We start from the raw sequence: 18,464 nt of genomic DNA, 5'->3' as shown, positions 1-18,464 counted from the left end.
TAGGAAAATTTCCGTTGCTGAAATTTCAAAATCATTTAAGGGGAGGATGGCATAATAATCGTTCACCGGTTAGAGTAATAATGAATTCCACTTTGCAGATATAAAACAGCAAAGCAAATTAAAAAGAACCTGTTTACTATTGAATTATATTTCATACCTTGAAAAACACCCTTTTCAAGCTGAATGTAACTAAGCATAACTGACGATATAAGTATAGGCTTGTGCAATATTTCTATTGAAGAATTAGGAATACAGGGAAAATGTAAAATTTTTAATTAGATCAATGTGTGGACATTTAATTTGATGATTGACTGAATCAATGTAACAAAGAATGCTATACCTTATTTACTTTATCTGGATTTGTATCTCTTCTTTCTAATAACAATTGGACCATCTCGAGGTTTTGATCTCTAACAGCTGTGTGTAAAGGAGTGTCGCCGTTCATCTGAAACAAAACGGTCACTATGTTCACCAGCATTCAAAAGTGTGTTACAATGAATTAAATAAAAAACATACGTCATTTCAAATGAAAATCAAAATAACATTTGTATCATAAATATTGAATTTCTCAATGAATAATATTCAAGACATACAAATGATCAAAGTTAAGGTCAAAGAATGAATTGATATACTGTCCAACCTGGGTTGTCATCAAACACAAACCAAAACAAATGTTAAATATTAATGTCCTAAATATACATGTATCTTTATAAAAATCTGACAAAAATATATGTCCGTGTGATTTTCTCTTAAGATACAAGCATTTTAAATATAATTATATAAAATATGTTTTATATTTTAATTATGTAATAAATGGGTATACATTACTAGTTAACTAAGTGAATTTGACATTAAACTTGCTACAAATATCAAGAAATAAACATTGCACTTTATATAACCCATGAACTAACTCTTTACGGGATGGGGTTAGTATTTCACCTGTTGCGAGGAACAATGCATCTTCCTTTTTCAAGCATAACATTGTTTCCATTGACAGTAATGCATATTTCAGCCCTGCGTCCCTGATATCCCTTACATCTTGTTAACAGAGAGAAACTGTAAACGTCAAACATGATCAACAAGACAAGATCTGCAAATAAGTCGATATGACCAAAATCGTCGACAACCTATGGGAGATTTGTACTTCAATAACGAGTTCATCAATTTTGCATCTTTGGGTATCATCATAAAAATGTAATCGTTAGAGAGAAATTTAAAACAGTTGTCAGCTAGATCTACAAATAAGTCACGTGGCTGAAATTGTCAGTCGTCTTCATTGATGATTTATACCCATTTTTACGTATTTTGCTAAGACATTTATAGATAAGGAGCCACATTATACAACAAAACATGGTCAGCAAGGCAATTGGTGTAATCTAGTAAAACGGCCAAAAATCGTCAGCTGAATCTCTTATTGAAATGATTGAACCTATAGATGGTTTAATCCATTGCTGCTTTTGTGAAAATTATAATGGATACATGTAAATAGAAACTTGAAACAGCAAATCTGTTCACCTGGACATGATCTGCAAATTTGTCGACCTAACTGAGATTGTTATTTGCATCTATATAGGATTTGTTGCCGCTCAATTTCGATATTGTCGGTTCTTTTCCCTTCATTTTAGTTTGCCTGGATAGGTTAACCTTGGTCACATTATTTTTTAAAAGGAGGTTAGGGTGATCAAAGATACTACTACAATAATTGACCATTAAAAATTACTTTAAATAGAAAAAATCATTTTTAAGCAGTATCATGTGAACGTACCATTAAATCCTATTTTTCTCACCAGTTGACATTATGGGTATGGAGGAAGCCGTACCTATTGTTTCTTTAATTTTTAGTTTTGGAGGATATATTTATGAAACCCAATCAGAAAAGCTTGGATTGTTAACGAAAAGAACATCATTATTATATCTGAATGTGAATCTCAAAATTAAATTATCTGACTTTTTATCTTCTTGTTTATGACAAGTGTCTGAAGGAACTCTGACTAATAATAAAATAAGAAGAATTCGGCAAAAAGAGAGAAACAGTTCGTTTCCATAGGAATGACGACAACTTGTTGAAAAAGTCTACCTTCAAATTCGACAAATATGTTGCTATTAAGAAACTCCAGCATACTGATCACTTGTTCCTCTGTGTAGCATGCTTTACATTTTTGTTCACTATTAACAAAATATGCCGTGTGGTATCCCAAATTAATAAATTTATAGCGTATGCTACCATTTTTATATTGAAAAGCATTTTGGATTATTTTTTTTCTTTTACGATTTTTCCATTTCACATGGGGAATGGTGGCATACAGGGTTGAAAAATCATAAGTTTTGAAGAAATTGATTTCAGAGAAAGAACGAGATTTAAAATTATTCAGAAGTTCTTAAGGGTTTTATTGAATCCACATATGGTTAATACCAGCTTCGCAGTATTTCTGAATACATCTTTCACTGCGGACAGAATTTTTGTCAATCTAATGGACAATTCCTTTTGTTGAACATGCAGATGAGCCGGCAATGTACTGAAGTTTGTTAAGCTCAAGTATCCAATACAAACAAGGTAAGTCCAATTATTTTCAAACTTTTAATGACGGCTTCCATTTCGTGCTACGGTTGGTACGGTAAGAAATTGGGAAACCTCTACTACGAATGAAAGAAAACGAACACACATGAAAAAATTCAAAATGATGAATTAAAAATTCCTATGGTAAAGGTATAAACATTTTTGATTCAATTGTATAAATTATTAGTTAAGATTTTTTCCAGAAGTATTTGTTACATAAATATTATTTGCGGACACTGCACGAATAATATGTGCACGTTTTCCTTGTACCTTTATTTTTTACAACCACTTTGATTACGTTAGGGAGACTACTTAATAAGGTATTATTTTGACATTGTTTATTTCTCGAAGAAATGAGCACTGTGAAAACATTTTTTTTTTATATGTACCTGAAAACGTTTCAGTCTCAATGGTACACTTTTAAAGGTGTGAATGTCATTTTAACAAATAGAGTTTAATAACGTGAATATCCGATGCGAATATAATTTTAAAGTTAATTTAATTGTATGATTCCTCAAAAAACAAAAGGCAAATGTTAAATCCCAGCAATGTATAAAGATGAGAAATGAACAACTTTCGATGACGTATGCACTTAGCACACACACATTAAAACATTAAGAGACAGTATGATTATATTGGTGCTATAATTATTTTCATTGGAAGAAGAAATACCATAAATCTGAGTTTCATTTACTCAACCGAAAACACTCATTTAATAATATTTTAAAACTGGTTTTCAGATTGAAATTTAAACGAGAAAAAAATCAAAAGCAATTGTTCATTATGTCTGATTGAGATAATCTGTAATATCAATGTCACGTTGTCATATCTCTTATTTCTGTCGACAATAAGTAAATGCCTGCATGGTGTACTAAGCCATACGTTGTTACTATTAGTCTCTGGTGCGTACGTTTTTTGACGAAATGTAGATAATGATATTTATATGCAAACTGAAGGAAATGAAATTTATCTTATAATATATAAAAAATAACGGGTACGGGATGGGGATAATAACACGAAGTCAGCCAAAGCCTATCCTCCGTACTTGTATGATCATTAATCCGAAATTAAGCTCGTGTCAGATAAAAAGAAAAAAAAACGCTTTTGTTTAGGACTAGAGTTAAAATATAGCATTTGCTAATAATACATGCTAATTAGTAAGAGGTATATTCTCAAGCGTATAATTCACAAAGTTAAGCAATAACTAGTATTTCACTGTCGGACTCGAGACAAAAAAATGTTCACATTATGTATATTACACCTGGTAGTTTTTAAATGGAAAGTTCGAAGTTACTGGCTGTCTACACTGCTACGCTCAGCAGAGAAGCGATGCATGTATCTGCATTATGTAATTGTGTAATAAGAGTGGACATCGCTTGATTACCTGGGCGTTTAACCCCACAATATTAATAATTATTCCTTTAGATATGCTGATCAAATACGGGAAGGACCGAATTCAATAAAAGAGTTATGAACAAAGATTTCTGCAAACGATTTTATACGGAACACCAGGCTAGTTAATTATGACTTAAAACTTTGTGAGAATCCTTAACAGTAATCGCTCTAAACTAGGTCCCCTTTATATTAACTTGTTTCATAAACATAGGCAAACATTTCAAAACGACAGACCATAGTTATTTAAAAAAATAGATTTCCAAACGACCAATCTTTCCGACTCTTAAACCTTTTTTGTTCCGTATCATGGCAAGTTAACTTTTAAAGTTTGCCAATAGGTAGCCCAACAATGTCTGGTATAATTCTTTTTTAGGATCAGAGAAACTGTGTATGCTTTTATCATTACCTTTTCGGGTAGGACAACCGTACTTTTGACCAGTGATTTTGACACTGGTATAACGACTACGTTAGTCCCTATTAAAATGAAGATATGTGGTATGAATGCCAATGAGACAACTATCCACCATAGTTCAAATGAAGTGGATGTAAGCATTTATAGGCAACCGTATGGCTTTCAACGATGAGAAAACCCGATACAGTATAGTCGGTTATAAAAGGCCCCGGGCCAGTGGTGTAACAACACAACATTAGAACAAACTATAAAAATCAGTTGAAAAAGGCTAAACTCATCAGAACGGTACAAAGCAGAAAAACATCAAACAAAAACAACGTGGCAGGTATTTATCCATCCCTCAAGATGTCATTAACAGTCAGAGAAAAACAAGACCTTGTGCAATGACAAAATATAGGTATCGACAGATTCTAGTACCGAGAAATAACATATGTGAACAACAAACATATTTTTTTTTGGTTTTACTTTACTGATAACAACATCAATATTTATACCAATAAAAACAATATTCAAAGATTTTATTACAGTGTTTAACTGGTTACCTTTCAGATAAGTTTATTTAAAAGATTGATAAGTTTATTTAAAAGATTGATAAGTTTACTCGGATTGTCTCTAAATTTCCGGGCTCGGTTAACAACATCACCGTAAAATGTAAGAATCCGTTTAAAATAAGTTTTCTACAGGTACAGCCAAACATTGAAACCAAATTTGTGTATCTATGGAAGAATTTAGTAACTGTTTAAAGTAATTTGTGGTAACCAAATCCCTGACTTAATAATTTACTAGTCACACATAGATTACGCTCATTGAAATCAAAAACGTCACTACAGACACGGGCATAACGAATGAGCTGGGATATATAAACACCGTAAGACGCTGCTTGTTTTGGTACTTGGTGGTTTATAGATAGCACTTGGTGTTTTTAATTGGGAAGCCGTCACGATGCTACATGTTCCAAATTTCATATTATTCTCAATTTAAAATCGACGTTAATCTGTTAGCTATGAGAATATTTTTTTATTGTTTTTGCGGAGTTTCCCTTTAAAGGGGCATTGGCTGTCAAATTCATGTTCACAGATATGACTCAAATTCTCATATTTGATTTATAACATAGTAAAACGTTTTCCAAATTATAAAAAGTCTAAAATAAACAATTTACAAGGCATGGGCTCGATAATATGTATCATCGTTTCGTGTGTATTTTAGTCTAGACGCCATCTAATTAGCTATCGAGTTGACCTCCGAAGACTGCCGACGGTCATATAAGCGATATAAACATAAATATAGATAAAAATAGATAGCGAACTCGTGCAATTGGATTTGTCTAGGTCTGTTGAATTTCATATTATAGGTTAAAAATATATATGTTAATCATCGTGTTTACCTGTATAAGAATGAGTTTTTGTGGATCGAATCAGTCAATCAAATGATTCACCTTTATTTCACTTTCAATGTTGATATTCTTTTCTTTTTTGATAACTGAACACGTATAATTCATGCGTAATCCATCTCCAGCTAAGGGGTTAAATTGAAGGTCACATGAATACGGATTCAATGAGGTCGAATTATTCACTTGCAAGTGAATAATTCATCATCGATATTTCTTAGCTTATTTTGACGAAATTAAACCACACTAGCTGCTGAAAACGAATTATTATTTCACTATTTCACATTTTAATGATTGAACAAAAAAATCATATTTTTATATATCTCGTAGCTAGTGCCCCTTTAATGATACGCTTTTTTAATAAATTGAAACAATATTACTTGGCTTTATTGTTTTAAATATTCACGCGAAATTATCAGTTTATATTTGGTTTCAGGTAAACTAGTACGTGACATATTTACGCTATACAAAATTTTAATTTTCAAGGTAAATTAAACAAAACAGAAAAACTTGTGATTTAATATGATTTTTTAAAAGTTCGAGACGGAATAATTTTCTTATTAATTCATTTCAATTGGCTAAACGTTCAGTCTCAAATATGTCATGCATGTTCAAAACGAAATTATATAGGAGATTCAGTCTTTTGATAGGGCGATTCCTATAAAATGATTGATGTTTTGCACCAGTGACAAATGTAATAAATTTAACCGTATGGGTTTTACTCATCGTTGAAGGCCGTATGGTGACCTATAGTTGTTAACTTCTGAGTTGGAGAGTTGGAAATCATACCACATCTTCTTATTTTTTATATTTATCAGATTTGAAGTTAATTAACTTTCACATGTTTCACAACTGTTCACGGAATGAATTCAACGATTTCAACATTTTCACAATCAGTGTTTTTTTTAAATGCTGTTTTATTTTTCGGTAAGTATTTCTTCAATCTAAAAGATAAGGTATATCGATGGGAATGATGTAAACAATTAATGTTATCTGTTCCTTCTACATTTTCCCTCTAATGAATATTAAATAACGAATAAAAGATAAGATAACAGACAAAGAGAACAAATAAATATACGGGAATACACATATGCAACTATTCCAGTCATAATAACATCCGATAACTCTGCATGTCACTGGTCTAGTTAGGATTTTGTAAAATTAAATGGTTTCCCTGGTGACGAATGATTAAACAAATTGATAAAAATAGACATTTCACCTCAGTTAACATCTATATTAGGTTATTTTTTATTAATTTAAAATAATATCATTGAATAATTTCATTAAGAATCGGACAACACTAGTTGACAAAACTTATACCTTGATCAGGTGCTATGTTTGTTTTCTTTGATCACATCGATGTTATGATTTAATATCTGCTTAATCCAGCTATGTACTAGGGTATTATTAGAAAGACAATTACGTATCAAATGTAATTGCAATATTCACACTGAAAATAAATTGAATTATTTGCATGGACAAGCTTAATGTCGAACATCGTCTATGTTTGAAAATAAATTGGACTCCATTTTTTTCAATTTTATCAAAACAAACAAAATGTATCCACTTTTTCAAAAAGAAACAATGTTTGATTCTATGCCGCTTTAATGTAAGGCAATGACTCAAAACTTATGCATTCAACAGTTACTTGATTTCCATCATAAAAATCTTACAAAATATCTTTTCAAGTCGAGTAACGATGTCAAAGTAAACAGTGTATGATTGATGAATATAAATCTTTATTTTGTGTGCGAGCGACTGTTTCTAATAAATTAACTTAAGTGAAGGTGTCATAAGTTATTTTTAAAAAAAGCAATAAGACACACTCAAACTGTTTCAAATTTAGAGATAACTGTATTGTATTTGAAGCTTTGCGGATGTCCATCGGTAGTTTTACTGTCGCAAATTTAGTTTTCCTTGCGACGCGTAGATGTTATCTTCTTTGGCGCCTAAACTAGGTGATGTCATAGGTATGCTTCCTGCATTAAACGTAAATACCGGGCGTTTTCTGGCTTCTTGTCCGCTTCAGAATGTAATAAAATTTGATAAAAAGAAGATTTCTAGGTGCAAAATGTGAGTTTTTTTGCTTATTATTGGAGAAATAACATGTCAATACATTCCGGTATTCAAAATGTCGGTTTCCTTAGTTACAGACAAGGAGGTAGAGAATTTTTTGCTTATTGTCATCCAATCAGAACCATTGATACAAAATGATTGCATTTGAATATAGCTTTGAAATTAATAACTAAATGAATACGTGCCGTGTTGTTGTTTACTTCCGACAGCGGCCGCCATTTTCAAAATATTGCTAACGAATTCCAAAATGGGAACTTTTCAATCAAATATTAAAGCAAAACGTTTGTTACCTTAACCGATTTGGTTTTCGATTTCTTTGAAATAAATGTAATGTTGGCCTTTTAATGGTTTGGGAAGATCTTATTTTCAATGAACAAGTTGAGAAAATGGATTATTTGAGAAGGTTCCATTGCAATTTTTTCGAGTTTTAACGAAGAAGTTAACGAAGGCTGTATGGTTATGGCACCTCAATTTTCAAACTTAATTTGAAGCAAGAAGTCATACTTTTGAACTGAAATTTAGAACATCTTTAATTGTAAATAAGAAAATTCATCAAAACGCGGGGTTGGGCAGTAAAATACAAATGTAACAGAAAAGTTAAGATCGTTTAATTTATTAAGCCCGTTCATTTTCATTGACAAAACGATCGACCATTAATGATATACAACTGAATTGTAAAAGTCACGTGATGACCACGATAGTGGTTTGGGAAGATTCATTTTAAATAGGGTTAATACCTATTTGGCCGGTCAATCGAAATTCTGGTTACTATTGATATCGTCTCAGGTGTCTTAGATAATCATTTTGCGTTAAATAACAAAGAAAACTGCACAAAAAGGTTTGTAAATACGAATAAATTTGTGACGCTTTAAGTTATCTGTATTTCCGGTTGTTTACATAATGATGTATTTATCTTTTAATATTTGGTTTTGATATAAATTTCAACATCGGAATTGTAATCAAACACAAAACAAAACGATTAGTAATTATTACCGTCATATCTTTACAAGTGTATTCAGAAATGTATTGAAAAATAAGGATAAGTCTGTGTGATTTTCTATTTTGATACAAACATTTTTAGAATGTCATTGTGTAAAATATGTTTTGTATTATTCAGATGAAATATATGGGTAGACATAAATATTCAAAAAAGTGAACTGGACATCAAACTTCTTTAAAATATCAAGACATGGTTGGTTGCCTAATTAATGTAATGATTGGTTTATTAACAAAGATGACCTTGACATCATTTACATTAAAAAATTAAATTATAAGATATGGCATAACACAACTACTGACAATGTTCCTGACGTTTAATATGTTTTTCTGTGATGTCAATAATATCTACGGCAATCGTAAGAAACTCGATTAAAACACCGGGTTTCTGTTAAAGTTAAAACACAAAACACAATTCAAAACCACTAACTACGGACATCAATGCAACATACTGAGTTACAAGAACAAAAACCAAAATGAAGACTTCTTAGAATTGCATACATATTCGGAACAGTGACAGAAGCGTTAAAAACGCATACAATTCTATTTTTTATTAAAGAATCCGGACGTACTGAGAATTTCAGTCCCAGGAATGCTTTTGATGTGTTTGAGCTTTTGATTTTGCCATTTGATAGGGGACTTTCCAATTTGAATTGTCCTTGGAGTTCGGTATTTTTGTTATTTTACTCTTTACAAAAGTAGAAATTATAGTCCAAATTATAAAAATCTTACACATTGTATGACTGGTAATTTTGTTCTCGTCCTGAATATGCATGAAATATTCGTCTTCTTGTGAACTTTGAGAACGAAGTGAGGTATGTGTGGACATTTAATTTGATGATTCAAAGAATCAATGTAACAAAGGATGCTATACCTTATTTACTTTATCTGGATCTATATCTCCTCTTTCTAATAACAATTGGACCATCCTGCGGTTTTGACCTCTTACAGCTGTGTGTAAAGGAGTGTCGCCGCTGATCTAAAATAAAAAGGTCACCATGTTCACCAGCATTTACAATTGTGATACAATGAATTAAAAAAAGCATTACGTCAATTCAAATGAAAATCAAAAAAACATTTGTATCATAAATATTGCATTTCTCAATGAATAATATTCAACAAATACATATGACCTGGATTGTCATGAACCACAAAACTAAACAAATGTTAAGTATTAATGTCCTAAATATATATTTAAATTCCACATCGTAAATTATGATCATTTCAGAATTATTATGCAAGTCAAATAGAAAGTTCTAATCATTCAATTAGTGTCTATGATTGTGTCAGTGATTTTTAAACTGCAAACTTATTTTAAACTTTTTTTAAACTTACATTATTTTGTAAACAACTGAAAGGCCACACAAATCAGAATAGGCCAAGATAAATAAATATGATAATTACAGTATCATAACACTATACACAAAAAAAATAATAAATAGGTAGACACACATGTATGTAGAAATTACAATATTTTTTTTCTATATTTGAAAGAAGTATTATTTTCACCCTAAAATGCAAGTTTGTCGCATTATGTAAATCAAGTTCACTCCAATTTCTTCATATTTTTAGTTCAAATTAGTTCATTAAATTGCTTGCATTCCTTAATAATTTACCAATCTTGTATCCTAAAAAAGGTCTCAAATTTATTTCTGATTTTGTGTCTAAATATTTTGAGGTACTGTATATTTTTTTTTGTCTGACATTTAGTATACATAAAATACAATGTGACTAATTATGGTTAAAAGTAAATTGAGTTCACAATACTCATTATCATTACCTTATATCCAAAAAACTATACAATGTGACATATTATGGTTAAAAGTAAATTGAGTTCACAATACTCATTATCATTACCTTATATCAACAAAACTATACTTTTCAGATTATTAGCATGTCTGTCAATGTTTAATTGCTCTAGAATTCCAATGTTTAATTGCTCTAGAATTCCAATGTTTAATTGCTCTAGAATTCCAATGGTTAATTGCTCTACAATACCAATGTTTAATTGCTCTAGAATTCCAATGTTTAATTGCTCTAGAATTCCAATGTTTAATTGCTCTAGAATTCCAATGTTTAATTGCTCTAGAATTCCAATGTTTAATTGCTCTAGAATTTGTTGTACATCCTTCCAAAGTGATTCAAAATATAAACAGTTGAGAAAGGAATGATCATAGTCCTGTAATTCTGTGTTTCTTTGTTGAAACAGTTATTAGTTTTTATGGTGATTAAGATTATATTACAATGTTGACTGCTGTACCCCAATTGTTGACGTGTTTACCTATTATTTGTTTTGTTCATACATTGTTGTCAATATAATGGAACTCTATGCGACTGTCATACCAGTGAGAGCTTTAGCTAGCTATAAAACCAAGTTTTATCCAACATATTCTACATAAGGAACTGCATGTACCAAGTCAGGAGTATGACAGTTGTTTTCCGTTCGTTAGATGTGTTTGAACTTTTGATTTTGCCATTTTATGAAGGACTTTCTGTTATGAATTTCCCTTGGAGTTCGGTATTTTTGTTATTTTACTTTCTTTCTTTTTTCTTTACAGTGTAAGCATATATCTGTTTCTATAATATGCCATTGTTGTAATAGTTTATTACAGGGAAGTATATAACGTAGCAGTTTACATTTTAATATGTTATATCTATTATCATCTAGAAATGTAAAGATAAATTTCAGTGTTTCATATGCAGGGTTAGTATTTTCTAGTGTCAAATGTGATTTCCATTTCAAAGAGCCAATGGGTGTTTGTATTCCTCTTGTTTTTATTAAACAGATATAAATGTCACGATCATCTAGGGATTGAATAGGTTTTTCATTTATGATATTAAGATTTTCATTTTTATACATATCAACTTGGGTATGGTTAGTTGGTGAGTTTTTGATAATATTGGTCCACTGTTTTTGAATAGCTTTCTTCGGTGTTGTTAGTTCAGCAATCCAGTTTTCCTTATTTTAAGTTAACGTATTATGATGTCTGAAGATATATTTCCTTCATCATCTAATAAATCATTCATAACTAGAATGTGGCTCTGGATTAAGTTTTTAAACAATACACATTTGTTGTTGACGTGAATATATTTGTTCCCATATTATTTGTTTCCTTATTTCCCAAAATATGGTAGGCTTTTGTATTGTTTTTACTTTTGCTTTTATCTTGGTCTGATTAAATGCTGATACAAGTCTGGATCTGTCTACATTATATTGTTTTCAATTAAACTTATATTGTCTTTATACATCTTGAATATTAAAAAGTTATCTCCCATCTTATTCATTAAATATTTTGGCATTATCGTCCAATTTTGTTCAACATTTTCTTCAGACAGTAAAAGCTGATTTGTTGAAATATAAGTATCCTTACAAATCATCTTTAATCCCCTTTCTGTATAATTTGGTGACATAGTATCTCTCTAATTGCTCGCTATATATGTTATATTGGGAGTATGAGATACGTCATTACGGCTATTCTTGTGTCTTAAAAAGTCCGGAACCTTAGCTTTCTTTTTGACCACATACTTATAATCTTATGAATTTTATCAGCTTGTATTTGACAATTAAGTTGTTGCATTTTTTTATTATAGCCAAAATAAATGCCTAAACTTTTTATTAATTCTTTGGTCCAATATATCCTTTCGAATTTGTCTTAAATGTGTTTAAGTCTTAGCCTAGCCTTATTCCTTCATTTTTGTTAAATATTTGAAATTGTTACTGACGGTTTTTGCATACCGTTTATTTTCCGAACCTTTTTTTGAACCCCCTGTTTCTAAAAGATGTGTTTAATTAGTCATCGTCGATGAACTTTTAATGAAAAGAACCTCAACTAAAAGCCTTACAACGGGTTCATAAGTTCAGGGTTCAATAGGTTAACGAAAAACAATGCCTTTGTGACATGATATCGTCTCAGGTGTCTTAGATCATTATTTTGCGTTGAAAAAGTCTTAGCCTAGCCAAATTCCTTTATTTTTGTTCAATATTTGAAATTGTTACTGACGGATTTTGCATACCGTTTATTTTCCGAACCTTTTTTTGGACCCCCTGTTTCTAAAGGGTGTGTTTAATTAGTCATGGCCGATGAACTTTTAATGAAAAGAACCTCAACTAAAAGCCTTACAACGGGTTCATAAGTTCAGTGTTCAATAGGTTAACGAAACACAATGCCTTTGTGACATGATATCGTCTCAGGTGTCTTAGATTATTATTTTGCGTTGAATAACAAAGAAAACTACATGAAAAGATTTGTAAATACGAATAAATGTGTGACGTTTTACGTTTTCTGTATTTCCGGTTGTGTACATAATGATATATTTTCTTTTCATGTTTGTTTTTGTTATAAATTTTAACATCTAAATTGTATTCAAACACAAAACAAAACGATTAGTATTTATTACCGTCATATCATTACACGTGTCTTCAGAAATTAATTTAAAAGTAGGTTAAGTCTGTGTGATTTTCTATTTTTATATAAACATTTTTAGAATGTCATTCTATAAATAAAGGCAACAGTAGTAACCGCTCTTCAATAGTCATAATTAGATTAAGCAAGAAAAAAATGTTTTCTATTATTCAGATGAAATATATTGGTAGACTCAAATATTCAAATAAGTGAACTTGACATCAAACTTTATTTAAAAATTTAAGACGCGGTTGGTTGCCTTATTAATGTAATGATTGGGAAATTTAAAAAGGATGACCTGGACATCATTTACATATAATATTGCTAGGTTATGTGATCCTTGTAGTAAAACCTTTATATTAAGTCCTCTCAACATAAATGCAATCATGATCACTGAAAAAAGCAAGATCTTTAAGCATTCGCATTGTTATTTAAATTTTGATTGATGTATACATTATATAGAGATAAAAATGATTGAGTTGAATAAAAATAGAAATGAAAGAATACGATGTACCAATTCATGACACAAATAATCACTATACACACATAAGAAAAAGCAAAGGAACAATGCTTTTATTGCTGTGTTCATCTCAATGTCACAGTGAGGCCGTCAATATGAAGCTCACTGCAAGGTCAAAGCACTAGTCTAAGTGGAATTATTCGCTAGATAACAATCATACCAGTGATACATTTGTTCATCGAAGAAGACTTAATAGATTTAGATATAACTTTATATTGCACAAGTTTATGAGGCTAATTAGCAGTTGATATATGCAATATACATATTTGTACATTATATATCTCCATTCACCTGCATGTTTTTGCATACTTATACATATGAATAAAATGAAATGTTTTTTATCAAAAGACAGCTAGGTGACTGAATGATATTAAGCTCTAAATCCTACAGAGTCTATCAAGGTTTATAGGAATACCTTTAAGGGAAACAGTCAAAGATCTGCCATTTAAAACCACTTCTGACAAGGTTCCTGACTTTTAAGACACTAGAACGTCTCAAATGTTTAATATGTTCTCAGTGATGCCATTTATATCTACGGCAATCGTAAGAGACTCGATTAAAACACCGGGTTTCTGCTAAAGTTAAAACATAAAACACAATTCAAAACCACTAACTACGGACATCAATGCAAAATACTGAGTTACAAGTACAATATCGAAAATGAAGACTTCTCAGAATTGCATACATATTCGGAATAGTGACAGAAGCGTTAAAAAAACATACAATTGTATTGTTTATAAAGAAAATTTCAGTCACAGGAATACTTTTGATGTATTTAAGTTTTTGAATTTGATTTTGCCATTTGATAAGGGAGTTTCTTATTTTGTTTTTGTCCTGAATATGCATGAAATAATCGTTTTCTTGTGCACTTTGAGAACAGATCTACGGTGTGTGTGAACATTGAATTTGATGATTGACTGAATCAATGTAACAACGAATGCTATACCTTATTTACTTTATCTGGATTTATATCTCCTCTTTCTAATAACAATTGGACCATCTCAAGGTTTTGATCTCTAACAGCTGTGTGTAAAGGAGTATCGTCATTCATCTGAAATAAAACGGTCACTATGTTCACCAGCATTCAAAAGTGTGTCACAATGAATTAAATAAAAGCATAACGTCGATTCAAATGAAAATCAAAATGACATTTGCATCAACATTTTGCATTTCTCAATGAATAATATTCAACACATACATAAATTATGATCAAATTCAAGGTCAAAGAATGAATTGATATACTTCCAACCTGGATTGTCATCAAACACAAAACTAAACAAATGTTAAATATTAATGTCTTAAGTATACATGTATCTTTTTGAAAATCTGAAAAAAATATGTCCGTGTGATTTTCTCTTAAGATACAAGCATTTTAAATATAATTATATAAGATATGTTTAATATTTTTATTATGTAATAAATTGGTATACATAACTATTTAACTAAGTAAATTTGACATTAAACTTGTTGCAAATATCATGAAATAAACATTGCACTTTATATAACCCATGAACTAACTCTTTAAGGATGGGGTCCGTATTTCATCTGTTGCGAGGAACAATGCATCTTCCCTTTTCAATCATAAAATTGTTTCCATTGACAGTAATGCATATTTCAGCCCTGCGTTCCTGATATCCCACACATTTTGTTGACAGAGAGAAACTGTAAACTTCAAACTTGATCAACAAGACAGGATCTGCAAATAAGTCGATATTACCAAAATCGTCGACAACCTATGGGAGATTTGTACTTCAATAACGAGTTCATGAATTTTGTATCTTTTGGTATCATCATAAAAATGTTATAGTTAGAGAAAAAATTAAAACAGGTGTCAGCAAGATCTACAAAAAAGTCACGTGGCTGAAATTGTCAGTGGCCTTCATTGACGATTTATACCAATTTTTACGTATTTTGCTAAGACAGTTTAGATAAGGAGACACCTTAAACAACAACACATGGTCAGCAAGACAAGATAAACCAACAAGAAAAACGGACCAAATCGTCAGCTGACTTCTTATTGAAATGATTGACCCTATAGACTGTTTAATTCATTGCTGCTTTTGTGAAAACTATAATTGATAAGGGTAAATGTCGAAATAAATGGTTTAAATTTTTAAATTTTGACCAAATTTCAATTTTTTTAGTACATTTTCTTTTGTTGCATCTTGATACATTTAAGTTAATAAATGCAGAAGGACATAGAAAGAAACAAAGATATAAACATTTTCTGAAACTTTATTGACAAAAACCAAAAAACAAAATTTGAATCAAGTATGCATTTTGATAAATATAATTTGAGATAATCACTATCAAATATGTATATTTTTTTCACCCCAATTGATTGCAAAGATTTTAGACATTACTTTTGATGCATATATTTTTAATCTTCTACGGGCCTTGATTATAATATTATTTTTATGTTTTTTTCCAAATTGTTTGTATCAATTCATTTGAAGTGGAAGGAAAAAGTTTTGATTAAAAAAAAAAATCTCTAATAAGTTGACAAAAAAACTTCTTCATGTCAAAATTAAACTTTTTTCATATTCACTGGGGAAAAAAAGTGGTTAATAAATCTGTTTTATAAAGAAGAGATATAAAATAGAAAATACATCCAATTTAACTGTTGGATCTAATGCACTTCAGATCATATTTAAATTGATTTTTCTGACGCATTATTGATAAACTGAGGTTAAGTAACCAAAATATGAACTAAATTCTATTAAATAGTCAGCAGACTTGTTGTGTGACGACTTGAAAAGAGACCTGCAACCTTAAACGTTTTCTGAACTGTTTTTTTTTAAATTATTACCTTTATGAGGTACCTTCGTTCTCATGTTTTGTTGTACTCCTGACACTCATTATATATTATACCAAAAACAGGTATACGTCATCAAATTAATTGTAAGGACCTTTCAGAATTGATGTTATAATTTCATCTAAACACAATATTTTTCAACTATATTACTAATTGTGTACATAACTTCAAGTTTCATCGGATTTCATTACTTTTTTTTTAGATGACAGTCTTTGTAGTGTTAGATTGGGCTGAATTTTGTGGCTTGATGTCTAGAATAATCTTGCAAAATATTTGAAAATCTCAAGTATTACAAAAATGATGTAAAAAAAGATGCCATATTGTCAGGAGTGCAACACTTTTTCGTGACATTTTGAAAAAAACTTTTTTTAAAGACACAGAAAATTGTTATATGAAGGTATGTGCCATAGATTCTTATTTATTTTACAACTATTATGTCTTAGTGATGATTTTAGCTCATAATGAAGCGTGTCCATTAAACCGTTTTGATACATATGTGATATAAAAACAAGTACTGCCCTGTCAGGAGTGCAACACAAAAATTAGTACAACTGAGGAATAAAATGATTTTTGAATAAATGACTCACACCTTAACATTAAAAAAAGTCAATCCTGTAAAAAATATGTTCTTTCCTGAATCAATGCTTCATTAACCTGATTAATATTATAAATAATGTGTTAGAGTCAAGTTAATAAGGCCTCCCTATAAGTGTCAGGAGTGCAGCTTTGAAGTTTAAAGACTCCCACTTTATGAATACCAAAGCAAATATATTGTTCTGGTTTTTTTTTTCAGGAGACAATGTACTAAATACAAGATTGTACACATAGAGTAGCCTGATAGAAAAGGATTTTTTCTTTCAGAACTATTTCTTTGATGTCACGAGTGCAACGGTTTTAAAATGTCATTTTCTCGGAATTACATGTTAAGATAATCTCAGTTCCCTGTGACGTATAAGAATCTAAGATAATTTTCTAACAACTGAGGCTACATGTATGAGTTATAATAAATTTTTTAAGGAAAATTCCAAAGCAGGATTTTGTCCCTAAAATTATTGTTTATCACAAGCAATATTATCTGAATGATGAATTTTCATATAATTTTCAAATTTATGAAGCTTATTGTCCTAAACGTTGTCTTTTGATAAGGACATTACAATATTTCAATTTAAAAGTTTTATAAAGGTTTCATGTAATACTAAGTAAAGTATTTTAACTGTAATACCAAACAAGTAAATGTGTTGATCTCAATACATGAATTTATCATAAAAAGCAGTTATGCACATTTTGAGTTTTTTTTTCAGATTCCACCTTTGAATGAATAAAAAAATGGGAAAGATAATTGTGAAACTGAACTTTAGAAGAAAATCATACAGACTAAGTGCTAAAAAACACCATCAAAGTCAACATCAACTTCAACTTTAAGGAGCAGAAATTGAGAAAAAACACTGAAAGAAGATCCAAATCTTAAGGATACACAAGTAAATATAACCAAAGAAAAAACAAAGAAAACAAAAAAATATAAAACTAAATTGAAAATACTTAGACCGTAAGACAAAGACATAGATGAGAAAGTAAAAGCAAAAAAGAGAGATTTACAACAGAAGAGGGGAAAAAAATTGGCACAAGCCAAAAAAGTTGCAAACCAACAGAAAAATGTCCAGTTGAGTAGCAAAAGTACAGATGCAGATACAATACCTAGACAAATTGTTGTAGGCAAAGGTTTCGGATGGTCAGGAAGAATTTGCTTTATTCTTCGCCTACTCTTTCTGATTTTGTCGTATTTTTCAACTTACATCAACTTGGGTATGGTTAGATGGTGAGTTTTTGATGATTTTGGTTCACTGTTTTGGAATAGCTTTCTTCAGTTTTGTTATCTCAGCAATTTAGTTTTCCTTATTTTGAG

At 30.3% G+C, this 18,464-nt stretch overlaps 1 protein-coding gene across 1 annotated transcript in view; it reads right to left on the bottom strand.

The window, feature by feature from the left end:
- Nucleotides 1-18,464, bottom strand: part of LOC127736731 (ankyrin-1-like) — an 88,317-nt gene that overhangs the window by 12,985 nt on the left and 56,868 nt on the right. The window contains exons 7-9 of the mRNA XM_052247314.1: nt 14,693-14,797; nt 9,698-9,802; nt 341-445 (exon numbers count right to left, since the gene is read on the bottom strand). Coding sequence (XP_052103274.1) covers nt 341-445; nt 9,698-9,802; nt 14,693-14,797 — 315 coding nt within the window. The remainder of the gene's footprint in view (nt 1-340; nt 446-9,697; nt 9,803-14,692; nt 14,798-18,464) is intronic.

This window comes from Mytilus californianus, unplaced genomic scaffold (genome assembly GCF_021869535.1).
Source record: "Mytilus californianus isolate M0D057914Y unplaced genomic scaffold, xbMytCali1.0.p SCAF_36, whole genome shotgun sequence".
Lineage (NCBI taxonomy): Eukaryota > Metazoa > Mollusca > Bivalvia > Mytilida > Mytilidae > Mytilus > Mytilus californianus.
This window is presented reverse-complemented; position numbering and strand designations above follow the sequence as displayed.